Raw genomic sequence first — 21,063 nt, forward strand, 5'->3', positions numbered from 1 at the left:
GACATGTCAAAACGATAATTTTGCACAAACTCTGCTATATTCTGAAACGCCAAAATATTATACTTGGAATCAAAGTTATACGAAGAAAACAAGGAAAACCAATACCAGGATACACAGATGTATATTCCACTGATGCGATTGATCGAATTTATTCAGTACATTCAAGCCATGGTGAATGTTTTTATTTACGACTGCTATTAGTCAATGTACGTGGCCCAACATCATTCCTTTGACGCTTTTAACTAAGAGTTGCATCGAGAAAAACTGTATGATTTCAACAAGTTGAAAGAATTAATCGAAACAAATCTTCCACTGTTGAATGAACAACAGAGGTATGTATTTGATATTCTTATGAAAGTAACAAATGATGGAACTGAAGGGATTTACTTCTTAGATGCGCCTGGTGGTACAGGAAAAACTTTTTTGATTTTATTAGTATTAGCAATAATTTGCTCACAAAACAAAATTGCACTTGCACTCGCTTTATCGGGAATCGCAGCAACTTTACTCGAAGGTGGTCGAACAGCCCATTCAGCACTAAAATTGCCATTAAATATGCAAAGCAATGAAATTCCAACTTGCAACATTTCGAAAAACTCTGCAATGGCTAAGGTTTTGCAGCAATATCAATTGATTGTTTGGGACGAATGCACAATGACACATAAAATTTTTTTGATGCTTTAGACAGAACCTTGAAAGATCAACAGAGCAATCAGAACCAATTTGGTAAATTTTTTTGACAGGACGAAGTCTGTCGGGTCAGCTAGTATAATATAAAAATGAATCGCAAAATGTGTTGGTAAGCGCATAACTCAACAACGCCTAGACCAATTTGGCGAATTCTTTTTTAAAATGTTTATTGAAGTCCAAGGATGGTTCTTACAGCGAGAAAAAATAGAATAATTGCCGGGAAAACCCTAAAAACAGCCCTTTTCTTTTTCACATACAAACGTTTTCTAACTAAAACGTAGAATCAATTTGAGCTTAATTTTTTTTATAATGCGTAAATGAATAAGGTAAATTAGAGAATTTATAAAGGTAAACTGGTGGACAGGTAAATTGGAGGATATTTAAAGTGGTACAGAAAAAAACTGGTAGATAGACGAATATGTAGACAAATAAACAGGTTGAAAAGTTAAGGGGTAGACATGTAGAACGGGGTGACAGGTAAATTTGTAGGCCGGTAAAATGATAGATTGATAAACAGGTTGATAGGTAAATTAGTAGACAAATTGTTGAATAGGTAAATTGTTGAACAGATAGTAGTAAGGTTAAACTAAATGCAACAAATACACATCTTTGTTCAACTTTTTAATTTAAACTAAATCACGGCAAAGCGTGAACGGGTACAGCTAGTCCATAATAAATCACGAAAAATGCTACGAATTAATTCCAACAACTATATCTAAAATGTATAAATTAACATATAAATCCCAATAATTTACCCAATAAATCCATAAAGCAAAAGTAATATAAATTTCAGAAAATAATACTAAAAAGGAATAATACAATTAGTCATTGTGTACATACCATCTTCGTTGAGCAGCAACCATCCTTTTTCGAACTTTGACATTAAAGTCAAACATTATTTTTTGCTTTTCTAACAACCGTTTTTCATACTCCATTCTGTTGATTTGCCGTTCAATCAGTGTGTCCCAACGTGCATTATTCTAAAATTAATCAAATCATAAATATATAACTTCGTCAATTGAATCTTCATTTAGTTGACTTATTTTTAACATATACGTTTACATTTTTCAAGAACGTGCTTTCGGTACGATTAAGGAGCATAGTTGTACACACAACTAAAAAGGATATCATGTCGAACCTGATCATTGAAATAAAATCTAAAACAGTAAAATTGTACCTATAAAATGATTAAGAATTCTAAGAATGGAGATAAAACTGTTAATGAATATAGTTATACAGCTTTTATTCGTCGCACCAAAACTTGGTCATTTCCAAATTGAGCAATGGGAAACACTAATATTGTGACTGATGTCATGGTATTTTACATTTAAATTCGCGTAAGTGTTCTTTATAACCAAACGAATTAAATTAGAAGTAAGATTAAACTCGTATTTATCAAAAACAAAACACAAAAAGTTCTCTATGAAACCCTTACGAGCAAGGAATTTTGCACAAGTCTACTACCATTTAATTCTATCATTGGCAAGAAAAAAATGTCAGGATCTTGTTATAATATAATTCACTATTGAGCCAAAAATATAAGTAGAACTTCTATAAAAAGCCTTCACTATTTTTATTTTACAAAGTCTGGCAACATTCTAATTGTAAAGCTTTGCACTCAACTAAATAATAGTTAGCGATATCAGATAATGTAATTTAAAATTATCGAACGAAATTAGCCGGGATACGACTGAAGGAATCTTAGCCTACATACCGATTCATCAGTTATTTATTATGCAATAAACGGCATTAGCATTATTTACATTTCTTCCGAAGATACTACTGAAATTCTAAAAAATCTCACCCTCATCTGTTCCCAGAATTTCTTTTCCTTCAACTCTTCTTTCTTCTTTTGTCGGTAACGAAATTCTCTTTCTCTTCTTCTTATTTTGTTATCAACTTCACGTTGTCTTTGTATCTCGCTGGACATTAGTTGCATTCGGGCTATTTTTAATGTCTATAAAATAATATATAGATTATCGAATGAGGAGTGGCACTAATTTCTTAATTAAATTACAAATATATACTGTCAACTAAATACCGGTAATTGCTGATTTAAAAGGAGGCTGCCGAGCATATGTTATTTATTTTCGCTGAGATGCTGGCACAACTGTTCCTAATATTTGTTTAAAGTTTGATTGCCAACGGCCAATTATTTTGTTATTTTTATTCAATTAGGTTAACTACAGCCGTGTTTGGCGATTTTTGTAGTGAGCAAAACTAAACAACAAATACTTTTAAATTTCGTGTTTTGAACGGAATTTTATTAGCCGAATTATTGAAAATTATATAATGACGACTGTCCTCTATCAAAAATCCTGGCTCATGCGTGCTGTAAGTCGTTGGCCGAGAAGTCGTGGAAGATCTGATCGTGCATCAACTTCTTCAATGGATCAAATAGTCGCCTAAGTCAATTATGGTAGGGTTGTGCACTCAGAAATCGTTCTAGATGGTTTTACGGTAAATAAAAAATATTAAATGAAAGTTTTATGTCATTTCATAATTCAATTGATTGTGTCTAAGACAACAAGCGTATTTACCAGATCTATCTCCTTATAAATCATTTCTAATCCCAAACCTTAAATTGCCACTTGTCAGGCGCAAGACTTGTCGTTTTGGGTCAATAGTTGCCCCTAAGAAAAAATCGCCGAGAGAGCTAAAGACGATCTTTTTAAAGACCTTAAATAAGTACTTTTGACGATTGAATTAATTGTATGCATGTGTTCATGACTACCATTTTAACGACGACAAAAAATATTAATGATTCAGCAATTATTTTGAGTTTTATGAAACAATTTTCGATACTTTGTTGACACTAGGTATAGGCATGTATTAAAATGAAGTGTTAGTTTATTATGCAGTGTGGCATAATAATATTGCGCAGTGTGACCGTTATTGTATTTTACTTTTTATGCAAGCAATTGTTGTTTTGTTGCATATATTTTGAGACCAAATTATTTACTAATGAATGGTTTGAAGAAAGTTGTATAAACATCTCCATGGTTGTAAACAATAGAATTAATTAATAAGAACATACAGAAAAAGTAATGAGTAAGATTTCTAATTGATATTATTCAAACAAACTTATAATCTATCTGTAATTGTACTAAATTAACCCTTTGGGGACGGAACGGTTTGAAGTAAACCGTACAGTGGTGACGAGATCCTGCCGCCTTAATCATTTAATTATTGCCAATGCATATTTCTGGCACTCTAACTCAAGTTCTAGCATCCCTGGACATATATATTATATTTATATACACATATTCCTTACATCGTAAATAAAATTTGTTCATTAACTATTCAGTTTTGCTTATTAACATTTAGGTGTGACGCATATATGCGTTTCTCGGCTTTAACAACTGCCTTCTCCAAACGCATATATGAGTTCTTCGGCCAATTTGATGATTCACCAATTTGTGAAACGCATATATGAGGCGCTCGTCCTTAAAGGGTTAACACGCGCTTGTGTGTCTCAAAAGCGTAGCCTTTTTTCAGAACTTTAATAAATCTCTAAACTACTATTTTAGTGCTCTAACATTTTAGAATGTTTGTTTTGATCATTACTTCTATCGTCATGTTAAGTTTCATTGAAAACGCCAAAAAATTGTTAATACATTTAATTACGAAGAAACTGCTCGACCGATCTTTACCAAAAACTGATCAGTACGATTTTCAGCCAACATCTTTCAAAAAGTTTTTTTGAATTACTAAAATTAATACGAATGTTTAGAAATTGGTTCACATACACATAAACATATTTTTTCCAAATTTGGTCTTAAACGATTTAGATTGACTCGAAACATCAAGAAACCATAAAAGGTTTATAAATAAAATGGAATTTTCTGACAAAAACAAACATCTCCTTCGGGAGGTTAGAAAATGCTTACTTGTAATTTGGCAGCTTCCATGGCATTAGCTTGTTGCTTTTGCATACGTTCCTCTAACTTTTTCGTGGCATAAGCAGAACGCCGCTCCCTTTCCGCTTGTCTGGAAATAAAACGATTTTAAAAATGGTACTCAAAAACCCGGAGCCAAATGCCCACAAAACATTTAAAGGAAAATATATTTACTAAGTTCAAGCCAGATTTTAAATTAGAAAGTGATCTTTAAAATATGAGGTCAAAAGTCATTTCAAAGCAAATTATTCAATATTTAATTTTTGAAAAACATTAAAGAAAATTATTGCACAATGGCTTGAAATTTTATTTTACTATCCTATTATCGGAATAATAATTAAAATGAGTTATTAGTTATGTTTGGAAATCGTTACCCATATAAAATTTGTGAATATTAATAAAGTCACTATATCAATAAAATAAATAAAAAAACACAAATAGAAATTAACAAAAGCTAATTAAATAGTTATAATTCCTAAGGATATATTTCTGTAATGTTAATTTTCTGCAACTCGTTACGGATTTAGACTCAATTTCATTATACCAAAGTTGGCTGGGGAATGAAACCCTGAATATGATATAGCATATAGAATATGATCCGAACTATTTAACTGAAGGTGAGTTAATTGACCACCAAGTCTTATCAGAAGTTTATTTTACCTTACTCTTCTCTCCTCTGCAAGCCGGTCCAGGCGCAGTTTAGCATTTTGACGCATCGCATCAATCTGCGCTTGCCTGGCGGATCGCTCTTCCTCTTTTTTGTTATTTTCATCAGCATTTGCAAGCAAATTTGCAAGCAGTGTTTCCTCTGCCTAAAATTTAAACAACTTTGATTATATTTTCAAAATTAAAAAATATTTTTAAAAACATGATATGAGACAATAATAACCACGAACAATCAAATTATGCATTTAGCTATAATCAAATTATAAAATTTATCATACAATATATAATATAGATACAGGGTGTTCCAGACCTTGACGTCAAGCCAAAATAGGATGATAGTATTAAACTTTACTGCCCTGAAAAAATTAGATAAAAAAAATATTTTACGTTACTGGGAAATTACAAGTTTTTAAAATGCAACGTAGAGCTTTGGTGAAATTATGACTATTTCTTGGTTATTGTAGTTAATTTTTACTAATTTCATTTCGTTTCAGTTCATTCAAAGTTTGGTACCGTAGCCGTAAATAACATTTTTAGGCTCACAATCCAAAATTTTAAATTCATAGTTCAGCAACAATTCTTAATTCTTGAAAATTTGGGGCAATTGTGTTATTGTTTTTGATTGTGGTCCTAGAAATGTTATTCGCGGTTACGGTACCAATCTTTGAATGAACAAAATTAGTAAAAAAATAATGACAATAAACAAATAATGGTTATAATTTCACCAAAGCCTCAGGTTGCACTTGAAAGCTCATAATTTCCAAATAATGCAAGATAATTTATTTGTCAAATTTTTTTCAGGACAGTAAGAGTCATTCCATTTTGGCTGGACATCAAGGTCTGGGGCACTCTGTATATATATAAATATATATATATACACACATATACACACATATATATATATATATATAATAGGCAATTCCTGGATTTTTTCTCCTGGATATATACAGGGCCGGTCTTACCTTGAATGCGATGTATGCAAAAATGCAGGCTTAGGGGGCGCCAAAATGAGATTCGGATATGAAATTTATAATAAAGTTTTTTCAAGATCATTCATGAAATATGTGATTTCTTTGCATCTTTTACTAATCTTGAAAAATATTTTTTGAATTTAACTTCAAAACAACAATCTGATACATGGTGAGAAAGTATAGATAAATACATACACTTCGGCCCTTACGACATCAATTTGAAGAAGTTTACGATGCAATTTTGGATATTTTAAAAAGTGAAAAATTAAATTAAAATAATTATACATAAAGTATAATTCGGCCCTTACGACATCAATTTGGAGAAGTTTACGATGCAATTTTGGATATTTTAAAAAGTGAAAAATTAAATTAAAATAATTATACATAAAGTACCAGTGTTATGTTTAACAATGAGAGACTACCTTTTTATGGTTTTCTCAATAGAATAAATCGCTCTTTATGGTTTGCTCAATAGAATAAATCGCACAAAATCCCAAATAAACAGGTAATATGTTTAAAAATCCAAATATTAATTTTACACATAAGTTAGAATTAAATAAAAATTTAATCATATTCTCGCAAGCATTAATGAACATGATGAAATTTTTGGATGTCCGAAAAAGTTTGTATTGAAAATAAGAATTTAAAAACAGTTCGATACTTAGTGCGACAATGATAAAAGGCACTAAAAGATTATGAATACCCGTAAAATCGCTTTGATCTTCTAAATAAATTTAAAATCAATGTATTTTATGCGCATTTAGATTATACCTAATTTTTTGTGTACTAAATCCAGATTTATTAAAAATTATTTAAAAAATCAACATGTTTATTAATAGCGGGGGGGGGGGCGTCGCTAGAAAAAAATTGGCATGCGGGCGCTGAGTACCCCAGGGCCGGCCCTGTATATATATATATATATATACATATATATATATATATATATATATATATATATATATGCTGGTTGGTTTTTTATTACCATATTTAATAAAACTTACTAGTCTCTTTCTTTCTTTCTCGACATAGTATTGATGTATCCTATTTAAAAATCTTCTGTATTCATTAAACTTCTTTAACGAGCAAGTAGCACCATATGTGGGTGTTATGAATCTTTAGGAAGAAACATTAATTTTAATATAATTTATTCACAATTTAATTTACTAATAAAACGAAAAATTACTATTCCATATATTTACTAAATTTTATTTTATTTAAATTTATCATATTTTATTTAATGTGTAAATACATTTGATATTTTTAAGTACTATACTACAATTATGCGACTGTTAAAATTCTTTAAAATAACTTTATGATAATAATTTATTATATAATTCTAGGTACACGATTGCTCAAAACGAACGTGACCAATTATTTCTTTTTATATTAGATTAATATTTCTATCATTTTTTATTTTTTTTGCTATATATATGCGTACAATTATATTTATCTAGTGAGAATTCTCTGAATTTTATATCTTAAAATGCATAAAATACAAGTTTAACCATCAGTCTTAGAACGATAACTTATCTGATGCACTTTCAAATCAAAATAATCAACTACTTAATGAATTAATAAATTGCAATATATAAAATGCAGGAATTTGTCATCATTTCAAGCAATAATCGATGGTCACACTACTGGTCACTCCAGTGGTATAAAATTTCTAATATAAAAGTGCATCTTTTAAGTACTTTTAAGAAAAAGTGAAATGGTAAGGCTGCAGTTAGACATAATTTATTCTCTAAATTCTCAAATTTTTCGAGTTTTAACGATAGCTAGAATTTGGACACGGTCGTTAAAGAAAGAAGCAGTATGTATTATGTTACATACTTTATATAGAACAATATAAAATCGTAATACTTTTTATTATTTTTTAATATATTCAGAAACACTTACCCGAGTTGCTGTAATCTTTCAATAGTACATATGTTATTTCTAAAATAGTGTCTTAGATTTGGATCATGCAATGGATCATATTCCGAACGAAATTCATAACCGTTAGGGTCATAAATTGAGAAGTCCAGTTTATCTTTAGTTTTCCATAGCTAAAATGACACATAATTTGTGTGAAATTCTTATTTTATTATATCGCAATAATATATATACAAATTGAATTAACAATCTTGATTTACAATTATAAATATGAGTGCTTTTAAAAGTATGCTCGTTTGTACAAAAATAAGTAGTACAAAAAAGTAGTAAATAATAACTAAAATTTTAATATCGTAGAATATTTTTCAATATCCAGCAAATAATAAGATTCAACAATCATTGTAAAATCGATAATTTAACATATAAGTACGTGGTTTAGAATAGTTTCTGAAAAAAAGTTTGATTTACAGGCCTTGAAATTTCAATTAATTAAATAAAAATACCGATCTATTAAACACTAGGAACATTCTAATCATTAACTTTTCGTAAGGTTATTATTAACATAAGCTATAGTAATCGCAAAAAAACGAAAATATTTTTTTTATAGTTTTACGTTTCAAAGGTAAATCTCAACATTTTGGCATACCATAGATAAAATGGATGTATGCGTGTGTGTGATTTCTACATTCGATTTCTATTGACGGGGAGGCGTGCTGATTAGTTTTTGTAAAAATCAGGTCCAACCGTTTCGAAGATAGGGGGCAAAAAGTGCCAAAAATGGTAATTCAGTTTTTGAGTTTCCTACAGACAGTTTAAAAAATTTGCCATTTGGCGGTCATAAATGATCATTATACATTTGCACATCAAATGATCAGATATTGTATAGAGATTTTAATAAGTACAAATGTTTACATTTGTATGGGTTCCGTACGAATGTTTTTCCGTTAGAGACGCGGCGCTTATGCGCATAGATATTTCATTTCTACGCAGCTAACGCAGCGCAATTGGTTAAAAAACTAGCTGTAAGTGGAATTCTGTCTTGAGGCAATTAGGGCATCGTGCCTTAAGGCAAATTGCTGGAACTTCCCTTACCAAAAATTATTATTTTTTTAAAAACGATTAACATTTTTAAAAAAAAAATACTTTGAAAAAATATAATATAATTACTATAAATTGGACAAAAAATTACTTTTTTTTGAAAAAAAAAATTAAAAAAAAAAATTAAATTTTTTTTTTTTTTTTTTTTTTGAAAAAAAAATGTTTTGTTTATTTTGACATATTTTGGAAGATCTGAACTTTTTTTCAAAACAATCGTACTGCTTTAACTGCATAGAGACAAAATATAAAGCACGTAAGCGCCGCGTCGCTGTCTACGGGTAAACATTGGTACGGAACCTATAGGAATGTAAACAAAATTTATACTTATTGTTAAAATCTCTATAAAATATCTGATAATTTGATATGCATATGTCTAATGATCATTTTTGACCGCCAAATGGCTTTTTTTTTTACTTTTTTCGATAGATCTCCGAAACCGCTAGACCTGCCCTTATGAAAATTTGATCAATTCTTCATCTTGTCAATACAAGTAAAATGTTTTTTGAATTATTAAAATCGGACCCTCCGTTCTCTTAAAAACTAAGGTACCGTTTTTGGCACTTTTTGCCCTATATCTTTGGAACGGCTAGACCTACCTCCGCCAAAAACTAATCAGCACGTCTCCTTATCAATACGAATCGAATGTTTTTTAATTTATTCAAATTGCTTCATCCGCGTTCCCGAAATCGTCGACGAAAATTTGTATTCGCACACACATACATACACGCACACACACATACACACACACACATACATCCATTTTTTCTAAGGCATGCCAAAATATTCAGAAACTTCTGAAACGTAAAGATATATAAAAATTTTCATTTTCGATTTTTTTGCGATTACTATAACTTACCCTACGGGAAGTTAAAAAGTTCAAATTTTCAAAAGTCGAAATATTTTAAAAGAAAAAAATCATTTTTTTTCTAAAAAGTCCATTTTTTTCAAAACTTTGAAAATTCTCAAAAATCTAATTTAAAAAAATATATAATTTTATAAATTTTCCAGCAATTTGCCAGAAAGTTCCAGCAATTTGCCGTAAGGCAGCACTAGTTTCTTTACTTATTTTCTAAAATGAGAAGAAACTTACATCAACCCCGACTTTGTTGCGTGAGAATTCGACAATTCCTGGTGGTATGCGTTCAGGCACCGGCAACTTAGCACCTAGGGGCACACGCGGCCATATCGGGGCACCGTTCAGGGGAACAGAGCCCGGTGGCTTTGCTACGCCTTCAATCATGTCATCCATACTTGACCGTTTTCGAACGGCCAAATAGTCCACGCGACGAGCATTTGCGGTCGACAACATTTTGCGATGACTAAAATGCTAAATTATTTATAAATTAACCACTAATGAGGTAAGTAAATAAAAAAAAAATTCTTTATCGAAAGCATCTTAGAGTGCTTGTGGCGTCCATTAATCACGTGAGCCTTACGGAGGGAGGGGGAGGGGGTTTCGACAAAAAATCACGAAATATCACGTGTATTTATTTTTTATCTCAATTTAAATTTTCCTAAAATTTTTAAAAAATTCACGATTTTTTTTAGGTATGTATTAAAAATACAAGTAGTGTTTGGTCAGAGAAGGAGGTAATTTTTGAAATCTCTACGTATTACTAAGGCAAACGAGAGGTGTTCCCCCTCTCAACAAAACTATTCTTTGTTTACGAATACCTCGAAAGCGAGTTACGTTTTTCAATGCATCAAATTGAAATTCATAGTTGATTAAAATTATATTAATTTGAAAATGCCAATATTTTTTCTACTTCATTTTGTATGTTTTACTACATTTAACAGCAATTTTCTTTGTGCTAGTACCATGAATACAAAATATTTTAAAATACATTTTAATTACAAAGTGTGGTTACAAGATATTCGAATATGACATAATAGATATAGCATTCAATGAGCAATTATAGTAGAATCCCATTAAGACGATTATGTTTAATACGATTTAACTTTACGATAACACTTTACGCCGGTTCCTGCACTTTGAAACATTTTGTTTCTGTCCGCGGATAATATTCTAACGCCTTCTCCAGGTGTAATCGTCTTAACGGAATTTTGCTAAATATAAAGTAAAAGTAAGTAATACTTATGCTTCATTAATAAAATAATATACCTTTCAATAATTCACAAAATATAGAAACTGCAAAATAATTACTAAGTTTTCACTTACTAATCGTTAACCAAATTTAGAGAAAAAAACTATTAATTTAGAACCTTAAATTTTCAAAAGTAAAAAATTCAAACCAAATTTTGAACAAATATTTGTTTAATAAAACAGGGTAAGTGACAGATGGGATGTTTTTTTCGGCATGGATATCTAGATGTAACATCATTTCATTAATATCATACAATTTATGAATATAACTGCAATGTATTTATAAACTGCAATATCCGTGAATGACTATTAAAATCATTTAAATACCTTATAAGAACGTATAGTTATTTAAAAAAATATAACATTCAAAGAGCAATTATATATATATATATATATATATATATATATATATATATATATATATAGGCAAGATGAGTAATACATATGCTTCATTAACAATGTAATGTACTATACCCCTCAATAATTTACAAGAAATATAAATGAGATTTATCACTAAAATCGCAAAAATTATCATTAATTTCGGTGAAATGCATTTTTTATTATAATATTAATACATTAGTTCTATCTTATGTATAAATGAAGGTACACTTTATTTACTGAATTAAATAAAATTCTATCACATAATTTATGCGCTACAAAATCATATTCTCATATTATGTGTTTTGTTTCAATTTGAAGTTTTTTGACATAACAGGCTTATTTATATTTTATTCAGTTTTTACATTCCATGGTATGTTTTATATATTATTTTATTTAATATTTAATTTTTAAAAGATAAAACATAAATCAATAACACTGGATATGGTGTGAAGCACAAACACGGGTCAACAAGGAATAATATGCGTTAAGTAAGTAATGCTATTTAATGTGAAGAGTAAGACTAGCTGTAAGTGGAATTCTGTCTTAAGGCAATTAGGGCATCGTGCCTTAAGGCGCATGGCATTGTGCCTTAAGGCAAATTGCTGGAACTTCCCGTATCAAAAATTATTATTTTATCAAAAACGAATAACGTTTTTGAAAAAAAATTACTTCGGAAAAATTAGATTTCTGAGAAACTATAAATTGGACAAAAGATTACTTTTTAGTGAAAAAAAATTTTTTTCAAAAAAAAAACAATTATTTTTTAATTTTTTTTTTTTTTAAAAATGTTGTCTTTATTTTGACATATTTTGGAACTTTTTTTTCAAAGCAACCGTCCTGCTTTAACTGCATAGAGACAAAATATAAAGCGCGTAAGCGCCGCATTGCTGTCTAACGGATAAACATTGGTACGGAACCCATAAGAATGTAAACAAAATTTATACTTATTGTTAAAATCTCTATAAAATATCTGATAATTTGATGTGCATATGTCTAATGATCATTTTTGACAGCTAAATGGCATTTTTTTTATTTTTTTTTGTTAGATCTCCGAAACCGCTAGACCTGCCCTCATGAAAATTTGATCAATTATTCATCTTGTCAATACAAGTAAAATGTTTTTTGAATTATTCAAATCGGACGCTTCGTTCCCTTAAAAACTGAGTTACCGTTTTCGGCACTTTTTGCCCCGTATCTTTGTACCGGCTGGACCTGCCTTCGCCAAAAACTAATCAGCACGTCTCCTTATAAATACGAATCGAATGTTTTTTGAATTATTCAAATCGGTTGATCCGTGTTCCCGAAATCGTCGACGAAAATTTGTATCCGCACATACGATACACACACGCACATACACACGCACATACACACACACATACACAGACACACACACACATACATCCATTTTTTCTAAGGTATGCCAAAATATTCAGAAACCTTTGAAACGTCGAGAAATGCAAAAATTTTCATTTTCGATTTTTTTGCGATTACTATAACTTGCCCTACGGGAAGTTAATAAACTAGTTGTGTATAGCATAGTTTTTTAAGGTAAGGTACCGTAATTTAACTTTTAAAAATAAAAGTTTCATTCTTTGAAAATTTTGAACACATTTGAAAAATCTGAATTTTTTTGAAGAGCTTTTGAGACGGATCAATTGATTTGAATGATTCAAAAAATATACGATTCCTATAGATGGGAAGACGTGCTAAGCAGTTTTGACAAAGGTTTAACTGTTCCGGAGTTACGTAGAGTAAGTGCCAAAAAATGGCATTTCAGTTTTTGAGAGAACAGAAATGATTCTAAAAATATTTAAGTTGTCGGACGGATCAAAAAATTGAATAAAATTTTTGGGAGAAAAAAGATATTTTCGAGATTCCAAAAAAGTTAGCAAATGACACTTGGTGGTCAAAAATGATCATTGAGCATATGATGAATGATTTTTCTTGTATTGACGGAATGTAAACTTAATTTGCTTAATTTTTGGAAAGACAGGTCCAGCGGTTTCGGAGATCTGCTCAAAAAACAGGGAAAATGCTATTTGTTAGTCAAAAATGATCATTGGACATTTAGAGAATTTAATAATGCATACAAATTTTGTTTACATTTTTTGGGTTCCGTATCAAGATTTTTAGTTTTTGAAGTTCACTTATATAGATCAAACATATTCCCTAATATGGATAAAGTGACTTGAATGTTTCATACAAAAAAATCGCATATTTTTTTACAAAATTGATTTTTAAACTTTCAGAATGATTCGAAGTTTTCAACTAGTGGGGTGCATGGCATCGTGCCTCAATGCAAATTGCTGGAACTTTCCGTACCATAATCAAAAAATTTTGTACGAAACCCAAAAAAAATTACATATTATGAAAATCTCTATAAGATATCTGATAATTTGATGTGAATTAGTTCAATAAACATTTTTGACCGCCAAATGACATTTTTTTAACTTATTTTTATTGAGAGTCTATAACCGCTAAACCTGCCTTCCCAAAAATTTAATCAGATCTTCAGCTTGTCAATAAAAGTAAAATGTTTTTTGAATTATTAAAATCGGACGCCCCGTTCTCTTAAAAATTGATTTACCGTTTTTGGCACTTTTTGCCCCGTATCTTCGGAACGGCTAGACCTGCCTCCGTCAAAAACTAATTAGCTCGTCTCCTTATCAATATGAATCGAATGTTTTTTTTAATTATTCAAATCCGTGTTCCCGAAATCATCAACGAAAATTTTTATCCGCACACACACATATATACAATCATTTTTTCTAAAGTATGCCAAATGTTCAAAAACCATTAAAATGTAAAGATATATAAAAATTTTCATTTTCGATTTTTTGCGATTACTATAACTTGCCCTACGGGAAGTTAAAAATATCAAGATATTCGAAAAATTTCTAAATTTCCGTATTCTATAAAAACTTTAAAAAATCGAAAATTTCAAAATTTTCAAGAAATATATTTAAGATAATTTGAATTAATGTTTCTAAAAATATTTGGAACAATTATTGATTATTATTTTTTTAACATATTAGAAATTATTGTACGAAGTAAAATTATTTCACAGTATACTTATTTACTTCATGTAGGGTACGTTATAGTAATCGCAAAAAATCGAAAATAAAAATTTTTGCATATCTTTACTTATCGAAAGTTTCTAAACATTTTGGCATATCATAGAAAGAATTGATGCATGTGTGTGTGTAACTTTTTTATCGGATCTCCAAAATCGCTGGACTTGCCTTATAAACTTAATTTATATTTTATTCCGTCAACACGACTGAAATATTTTTTAAACCATTCAAATTAACCACTCCGTTCTCTCAAAAATTGAATTGACGGTTTTTGCACTTTTTCCCCGTATCTTTGAAAAGACTATATCTGCCGTCTACCTGTCAATTGGAATTAAATGTGTTTTCAATCATTCAAGATGGTTTATCCATGCTCCTAAAATTGTAGATGGAAAATTGTATCTGCACATACACACACATACATCCAAGTTTTCTGAAGTATGCCAAAATGTTCCGGAGCCTTGAAACGTAAAGATATATAAAAAAAATCATTTTCGATTTTTTTGCAATTATTATAACTTACCCTATGGGAAGTTAATATTTACATAGATGCATGTTATTACCTTATGCAGAATTTCAGCATTATGTGTGTTATGAGATATCAAACTCAAAATAGCAAATTTTATGTAACCATATATAAAATCATATTTTTTAGATTTTTTTGTTCGACGTTAAGATATATTCTTGAGTGTTAATTTGCAGCCAATCGTAGAAATACAAGAAACAATAAATAATAAACTATTTATTTTTCACGGCTGGATCAAATATAAAATAAATGTTAAATGATGGCACAACCGTGTCGAAACGTATAAATAAATAATCATAATCTATTATTTCTTTTATTTCAACAAATGGCTGCAAATTAACACTCAAGAATAAAATTATAATATTATAATATACATTATTATATGATACTATTATATAATATTTCAATATAGTATTATAGTATGAAAACAGTCAATTTATTTACCGCACTTTAGTCGTTTTTTTTATAAAATACACCCATCTGCATTTGAAAATCTGTTTACACAGATTGGTCAAATTAATAATATTTTGCTACTGACATTTGTGTAACTATTAATTTTTTTTTTAGATTTGCAGCAGCCGTATGATTTTGAGAAGCTCTCCGCCACAGGCATTTTTTATTATCTTTATTGCGCAGTTAATAATAATATTAACATTGCTTAACGCTTCTATTTGCGTGGCAAACCCCGTTATAAAAGATGGCAGTTCACGCGCATTTTTTGAACGTGAGTATCACCTACCAAATTCAACTGACAATTTTGAAAACGAAACGAGTCAGGAACAGGCGATAAAATTAAACATTCCAAATGTCAGCGATACCACATTAAATTCGAATGATACCAAGCAATTGCATAGAAATCACAGTGAGTATTATCTGAAATGCCTCATGAATGAGCATAATAAAAGTGTCGCTACTTTGAAACATCAGAAACCGCATACACCATCACCATACGAAACAAGTCAGGAACAGGCGATTAAATTAAATATTCCAAAAGTCAGCGATACCACTTTAAATTCGAATGATACCGAGCTATTGCACAGAAATCACAGTGAATATTGTCAAAAACTGCTCATGAATGAACGTAATGAAAATGCCACTAATTTAAGACTTCAGAAACCGCATACACCATCACCTCACGAAACAATTCAGGAACAGGCGGTAACATCTAATATTTCAAACGACAGCGATAGCACGTTAAATTCGAATGATACCAAGCAATTGCACAGAAATCATAGTGAATATTGTCAAAAATTGCTCATGAATGAACGTAATGAAAATGTCACTAATTTAAGACTTCAGAAACCGCATACACCATCACCTCACGAAACAATTCAGGAACAGGCGGTAACATCTAATATTTCAAATGACAGCGATACCACGTTAAATTCGAATGATAGCCAGCAATTGTACAGAAATCATAGTGAATATTGTCAAAAACTGCTCATGAATGAACGTAATGAAAATGTCACTAATTTAAGACATCAGAAACCGCCTACACCATCACCTCATGAAACAATTCAGGAACAGGCGGTAACATCTAGTATTCCGAATGAGAGCGATACCACGTTAAATTCGAATGATACCAAGCAATTGCACAGAAATCATAGTGAATATTGTCAAAAACTGCTCATGAATGAACGTAATAAAAATGCCACTAATTTAAGACATCAGAAACCGCCTACACCATCACCTCATGAAACAATTCAGGAACAGGCGGTAATATCTAGTATTCCGAATGACAGCGATACCACGTTAAATTCGAATGATACCAAGCAATTGCACAGAAATCATAGTGAATATTGTCAAAAACTGCTCATGAATGAATGTAATAAAAATGTCACTAATTTAAGACATCAGAAACCGCCTACACCATCACCTCATGAAACAATTCAGGAACAAGCGGTAACATCTAGTATTCCGAATGACAGCGATACCACGTTAAATTCGAATGATACCAAGCAATTGCACAGAAATCATAGTGAATATTGTCAAAAACTGCTCATGAATGAACGTAATAAAAATGTCACTAATTTAAGACATCAGAAACCGCCTACACCATCACCTCATGAAACAATTCAGGAACAGGCGGTAACATCTAATATTCCGAATGACAGCGATACCACGTTAAATTCGAATGATACCAAGCAATTGCACAGAAATCATAGTGAATATTGTCAAAAACTGCCCATGAATGAACGTAATAAAAATGTCACTAATTTAAGACTTCAGAAACCGTCTACACCATCACCTCACGAAACAATTCAGGAACAGGCGGTAACATCTAATATTCCGAATGACAGCGATACCACGTTAAATGCGAATTATACCAAGCAATTGCACAAATTACTCAAAGAATATTATCTAAAATGGCTCTTATATGAACATAATAAAAATGTCGCTTTTTTAAGAGATCAGAAACCGCATATATCATCACCTTACCATTATAATGCCACAGCAATTTCACAAGATATGCTTAGTTACAATGATTCCGATGAGCATGATTTATCACAAAATAATAGAAAATTAACAGAAGCCGAACAGCGAACGCAAAGAAATCTTTTGGAATCTGAACATTCAAAACGTTATGAGAGTTATTTACGCAGTGTTTTGCGCGATAAACTTTCACCAGAAAATATTACTGAATTAATTCGCATGTACAAAAGAGAATCAATATCATTAGATGATCTAAATAGTTTGAATCGAAATAATATTATACCAAATTTTTATTACACAACGGACAGCCCGTTATTTGAGCTAACTTCAGAGACTCCAAGCGTTAGTTACACCAGCGATCTACTTGACATACTGAGCATATCACCAACTATCGAAACAGATTATACTTTACCAGATCTGTTCACAACTAGTTTGAACAATTTCCATTTTGATGAAACCTATAACATTGAAAGTTCAATTTACAATCCCGTAAATACAAAGCCAAGCAACAATAACCTGAATAATTCAAGACTCTTGCAGAGTATACTGCAATTTAAAGCAAAGTTACTCAATGCAAAGCGTGCAAGAAGACCGACCTATTCGTCTCAATCCATACCGACTTCGGAAACAAATACAGATAAAAATGAACCTTATTTTTTCTTACCGACATTTCAATCTTTAGATTTTATTCCACATAAGACGACAACAATGCAGAAGCCTACGTTTGAAAATCTAGGATTCCCTACACTTTTTCCCAATAAACAATCAGGATATTTCGTTTCCAATGAAAACTATTATACAATTAGTGAAAGTAAAACAATGTATACAGAAAGCACTCCGATTGCAATTAAAAAAGATATAGATGGCAAGAAACCAATACCATTCATGTACAATTATTTTATGTCATCTTTACCTAGCTTCAGTCCAACGATGCAAAACGATCACTTGGTACCGTTGGAATCATCAATCTCTGCAATGGATAGTACAACACTTCTACCACCGTCTGAAAACATGCAAGAGAGATATGATGTAAATAGAATCAATGTACTAAATCATTTCATCGCAGAACCTAATATTAGCCATTCCGTCACTTATATGCCTCCAGTAACTGTAACTGAAAATTTTGCAAATAATTTTTCTTTCAATCAAATATATCCTCCAGATCGGGTATTAGCTCATATTCCCCCCAGTAGAAATAAATTGTTACCAACAAATCAAGCGAATATAGAGACTGTTGCATCCATGGCCTCAATCACTGGTTCAAGATTGAGTACCAATTATTCTGCCGTCAACTATAATGATAATCAAAAAATACAAACACCAAATTATGAAGTTTCATCTATTACGCCTACCTCCATATTATCATCGCATCCTTCTCTTTCAGTTATTATATATCAGAGACCAAACCCCAATTTTGCAGCTAAACCAAGTGGTGCAGTATATAACATTTCGTATAGACCTGATGCAAGTCGATCAGCAATGGCGCATGTGTCTCCAAGCACATCCTTTCTATTGCAAAATCAAGAACAGACCACAGTGGCTCCAACTATCCCAGCAAATTTAAACGTATTATCTGTAAGAGAATCCGATGAACAAAGAAATCTTCGAGAAGATTCAAGGTCCAAAAAAAATTCCGAGCAAAATGTTGAGTCAAATATGCTCTACAATTCTAATCCTGGCGCAATTGAAGTTTTCGATCATAACAATCCTTTAAATCAACAAAACGTTCCCGTCCCACAATTAATAAATAAAAACACAATAAATCCAATTCAAATACTAGTTAGAGCCAACGATAAAAATTATATTAATTATGCCTTGCGGAAATCTATGCAAAACTCCCAAACTGACGCAGTAAGATATCCTGAAGAAAAGTATGAGATGAATAATGTCTTGCCTACGCTAAAAATATCAAATAACGAACCGCAATACCATGCAACCCATATGATTCCAGAAAATAATTATGAGTTGAAACGAATTTTGCCAACAGTTGTGCAAACAGTATTCATACCTAATAAAATTTCATCTAATCCAATTGAAAAACATAAAAATATTACGCCTTTAAAAATATCTTCTGAAAAAAGAATAAAATTTATTAATTCGGCATTACTTACAAATAAAAGACAACCTATCAGTAAGCAAGGGAATAACAGTGACGTCTCGTCTTATTCTGCACCTTCAAATTTACGACGTAATCAAAATCAAAATGAAAGATCAAACTATGCCATTGTTAGAGGTAATATACCACAACACAAGTTTGCCGTTCATGATAATCATCGAACTATTCCGAACGATAGAATAGAGATGAATAAAATGACACAACAAGGATTGAGGCTAAACGTTGAACACACAAAAGAACAACAGCTTTTAATGGGTAAGACAGTACTAAAACCCTGTCCCTGCGCCAATTCTTCATATACAAAATCTCGCCATGATCAAATTCCCGTGTTACCTCTATCGGCTGGCAAAGATCCGGAGGACAAAAGTGTAGGATACATTCCATCAAGAAATGCACCAAGATCAAGAAACGTGGTATACCGTAAGCATATTTATAAGTCGAGTGAAATTTAGAACTAAAAAATTAAATTTTTGAACAAATTGATTAATTACAGTAACAAATAAAACCTGGATATTTCAATAAATATATATATATATATATATATATATATATATATATATATAATGAAAGGTATCTAGTTCCGTATCGTCGTAATTGAACATCTATAGAAAATTTATTGTTTTTTATTTGCTGGAATAATTGTTCAGTAAAGAAACATAAATCAATTTATTGAAATATCTAGAATTTATTAATTAAATATTAATTTAACAATTTATGCAGGGTGTATAAATATATATATATATACAGTACAGGCCAAAAGTTTCCGGACACATGAAAAAATCTCATTTTCTGAGTTTTTAGCTATATTTTTCATATAAAAATAATTTTATTCAAGTTAGTTTTGTACATTCTACGTAGTATTAATATTTAGTGACTGATTTGTAACCAATTTGTGAGAAATGATGGACTAATTAGCAATGAGAATGTCAAAATGTCACAGTCGATTTTCCTGAATATGACCACCCTTTGCTTTGATCACTGCAGCGCATATGTTTGGTAATCTTTTGACGAGTTTTTGCATTGTTTGCGCAGGTATGTTCTTCCAGGACTCGTTAAGGCAATTCCACAGGGCAGCAAGGCTGGTTGGATGCAAATCCTTCACGAGGCATTTAAGCTCGTCCCACAACAGCTCTATTGGATTAAGATCCGGCGATTGTGCAGGACACTCAAAAAACCACTTCTGCGAACAGTAAATAAACAAAAGAGATTGCAATTTGCCAAAACCCACTTAAA

General features: G+C 30.8%; 1 protein-coding gene across 1 annotated transcript in view; it reads right to left on the bottom strand.

The window, feature by feature from the left end:
- The window catches only part of LOC113375499, a 55,727-nt gene that overhangs the window by 15,892 nt on the left and 18,772 nt on the right, over window positions 1-21,063 (bottom strand). The window contains exons 2-8 of the mRNA XM_026615430.1: window positions 10,290-10,526; window positions 8,126-8,274; window positions 7,228-7,339; window positions 5,250-5,401; window positions 4,581-4,680; window positions 2,495-2,647; window positions 1,531-1,670 (exon numbers count right to left, since the gene is read on the bottom strand). Coding sequence (XP_026471215.1) covers window positions 1,531-1,670; window positions 2,495-2,647; window positions 4,581-4,680; window positions 5,250-5,401; window positions 7,228-7,339; window positions 8,126-8,274; window positions 10,290-10,508 — 1,025 coding nt within the window. The 5' untranslated portion in view covers window positions 10,509-10,526. The remainder of the gene's footprint in view (window positions 1-1,530; window positions 1,671-2,494; window positions 2,648-4,580; window positions 4,681-5,249; window positions 5,402-7,227; window positions 7,340-8,125; window positions 8,275-10,289; window positions 10,527-21,063) is intronic.

This window comes from Ctenocephalides felis, unplaced genomic scaffold, assembly GCF_003426905.1.
Source record: "Ctenocephalides felis isolate EL2017-DRISC unplaced genomic scaffold, ASM342690v1 CF-g0.4_SCAFFOLD_01886, whole genome shotgun sequence".
In the NCBI taxonomy this organism is placed as follows: Eukaryota; Metazoa; Arthropoda; class Insecta; order Siphonaptera; family Pulicidae; genus Ctenocephalides; species Ctenocephalides felis.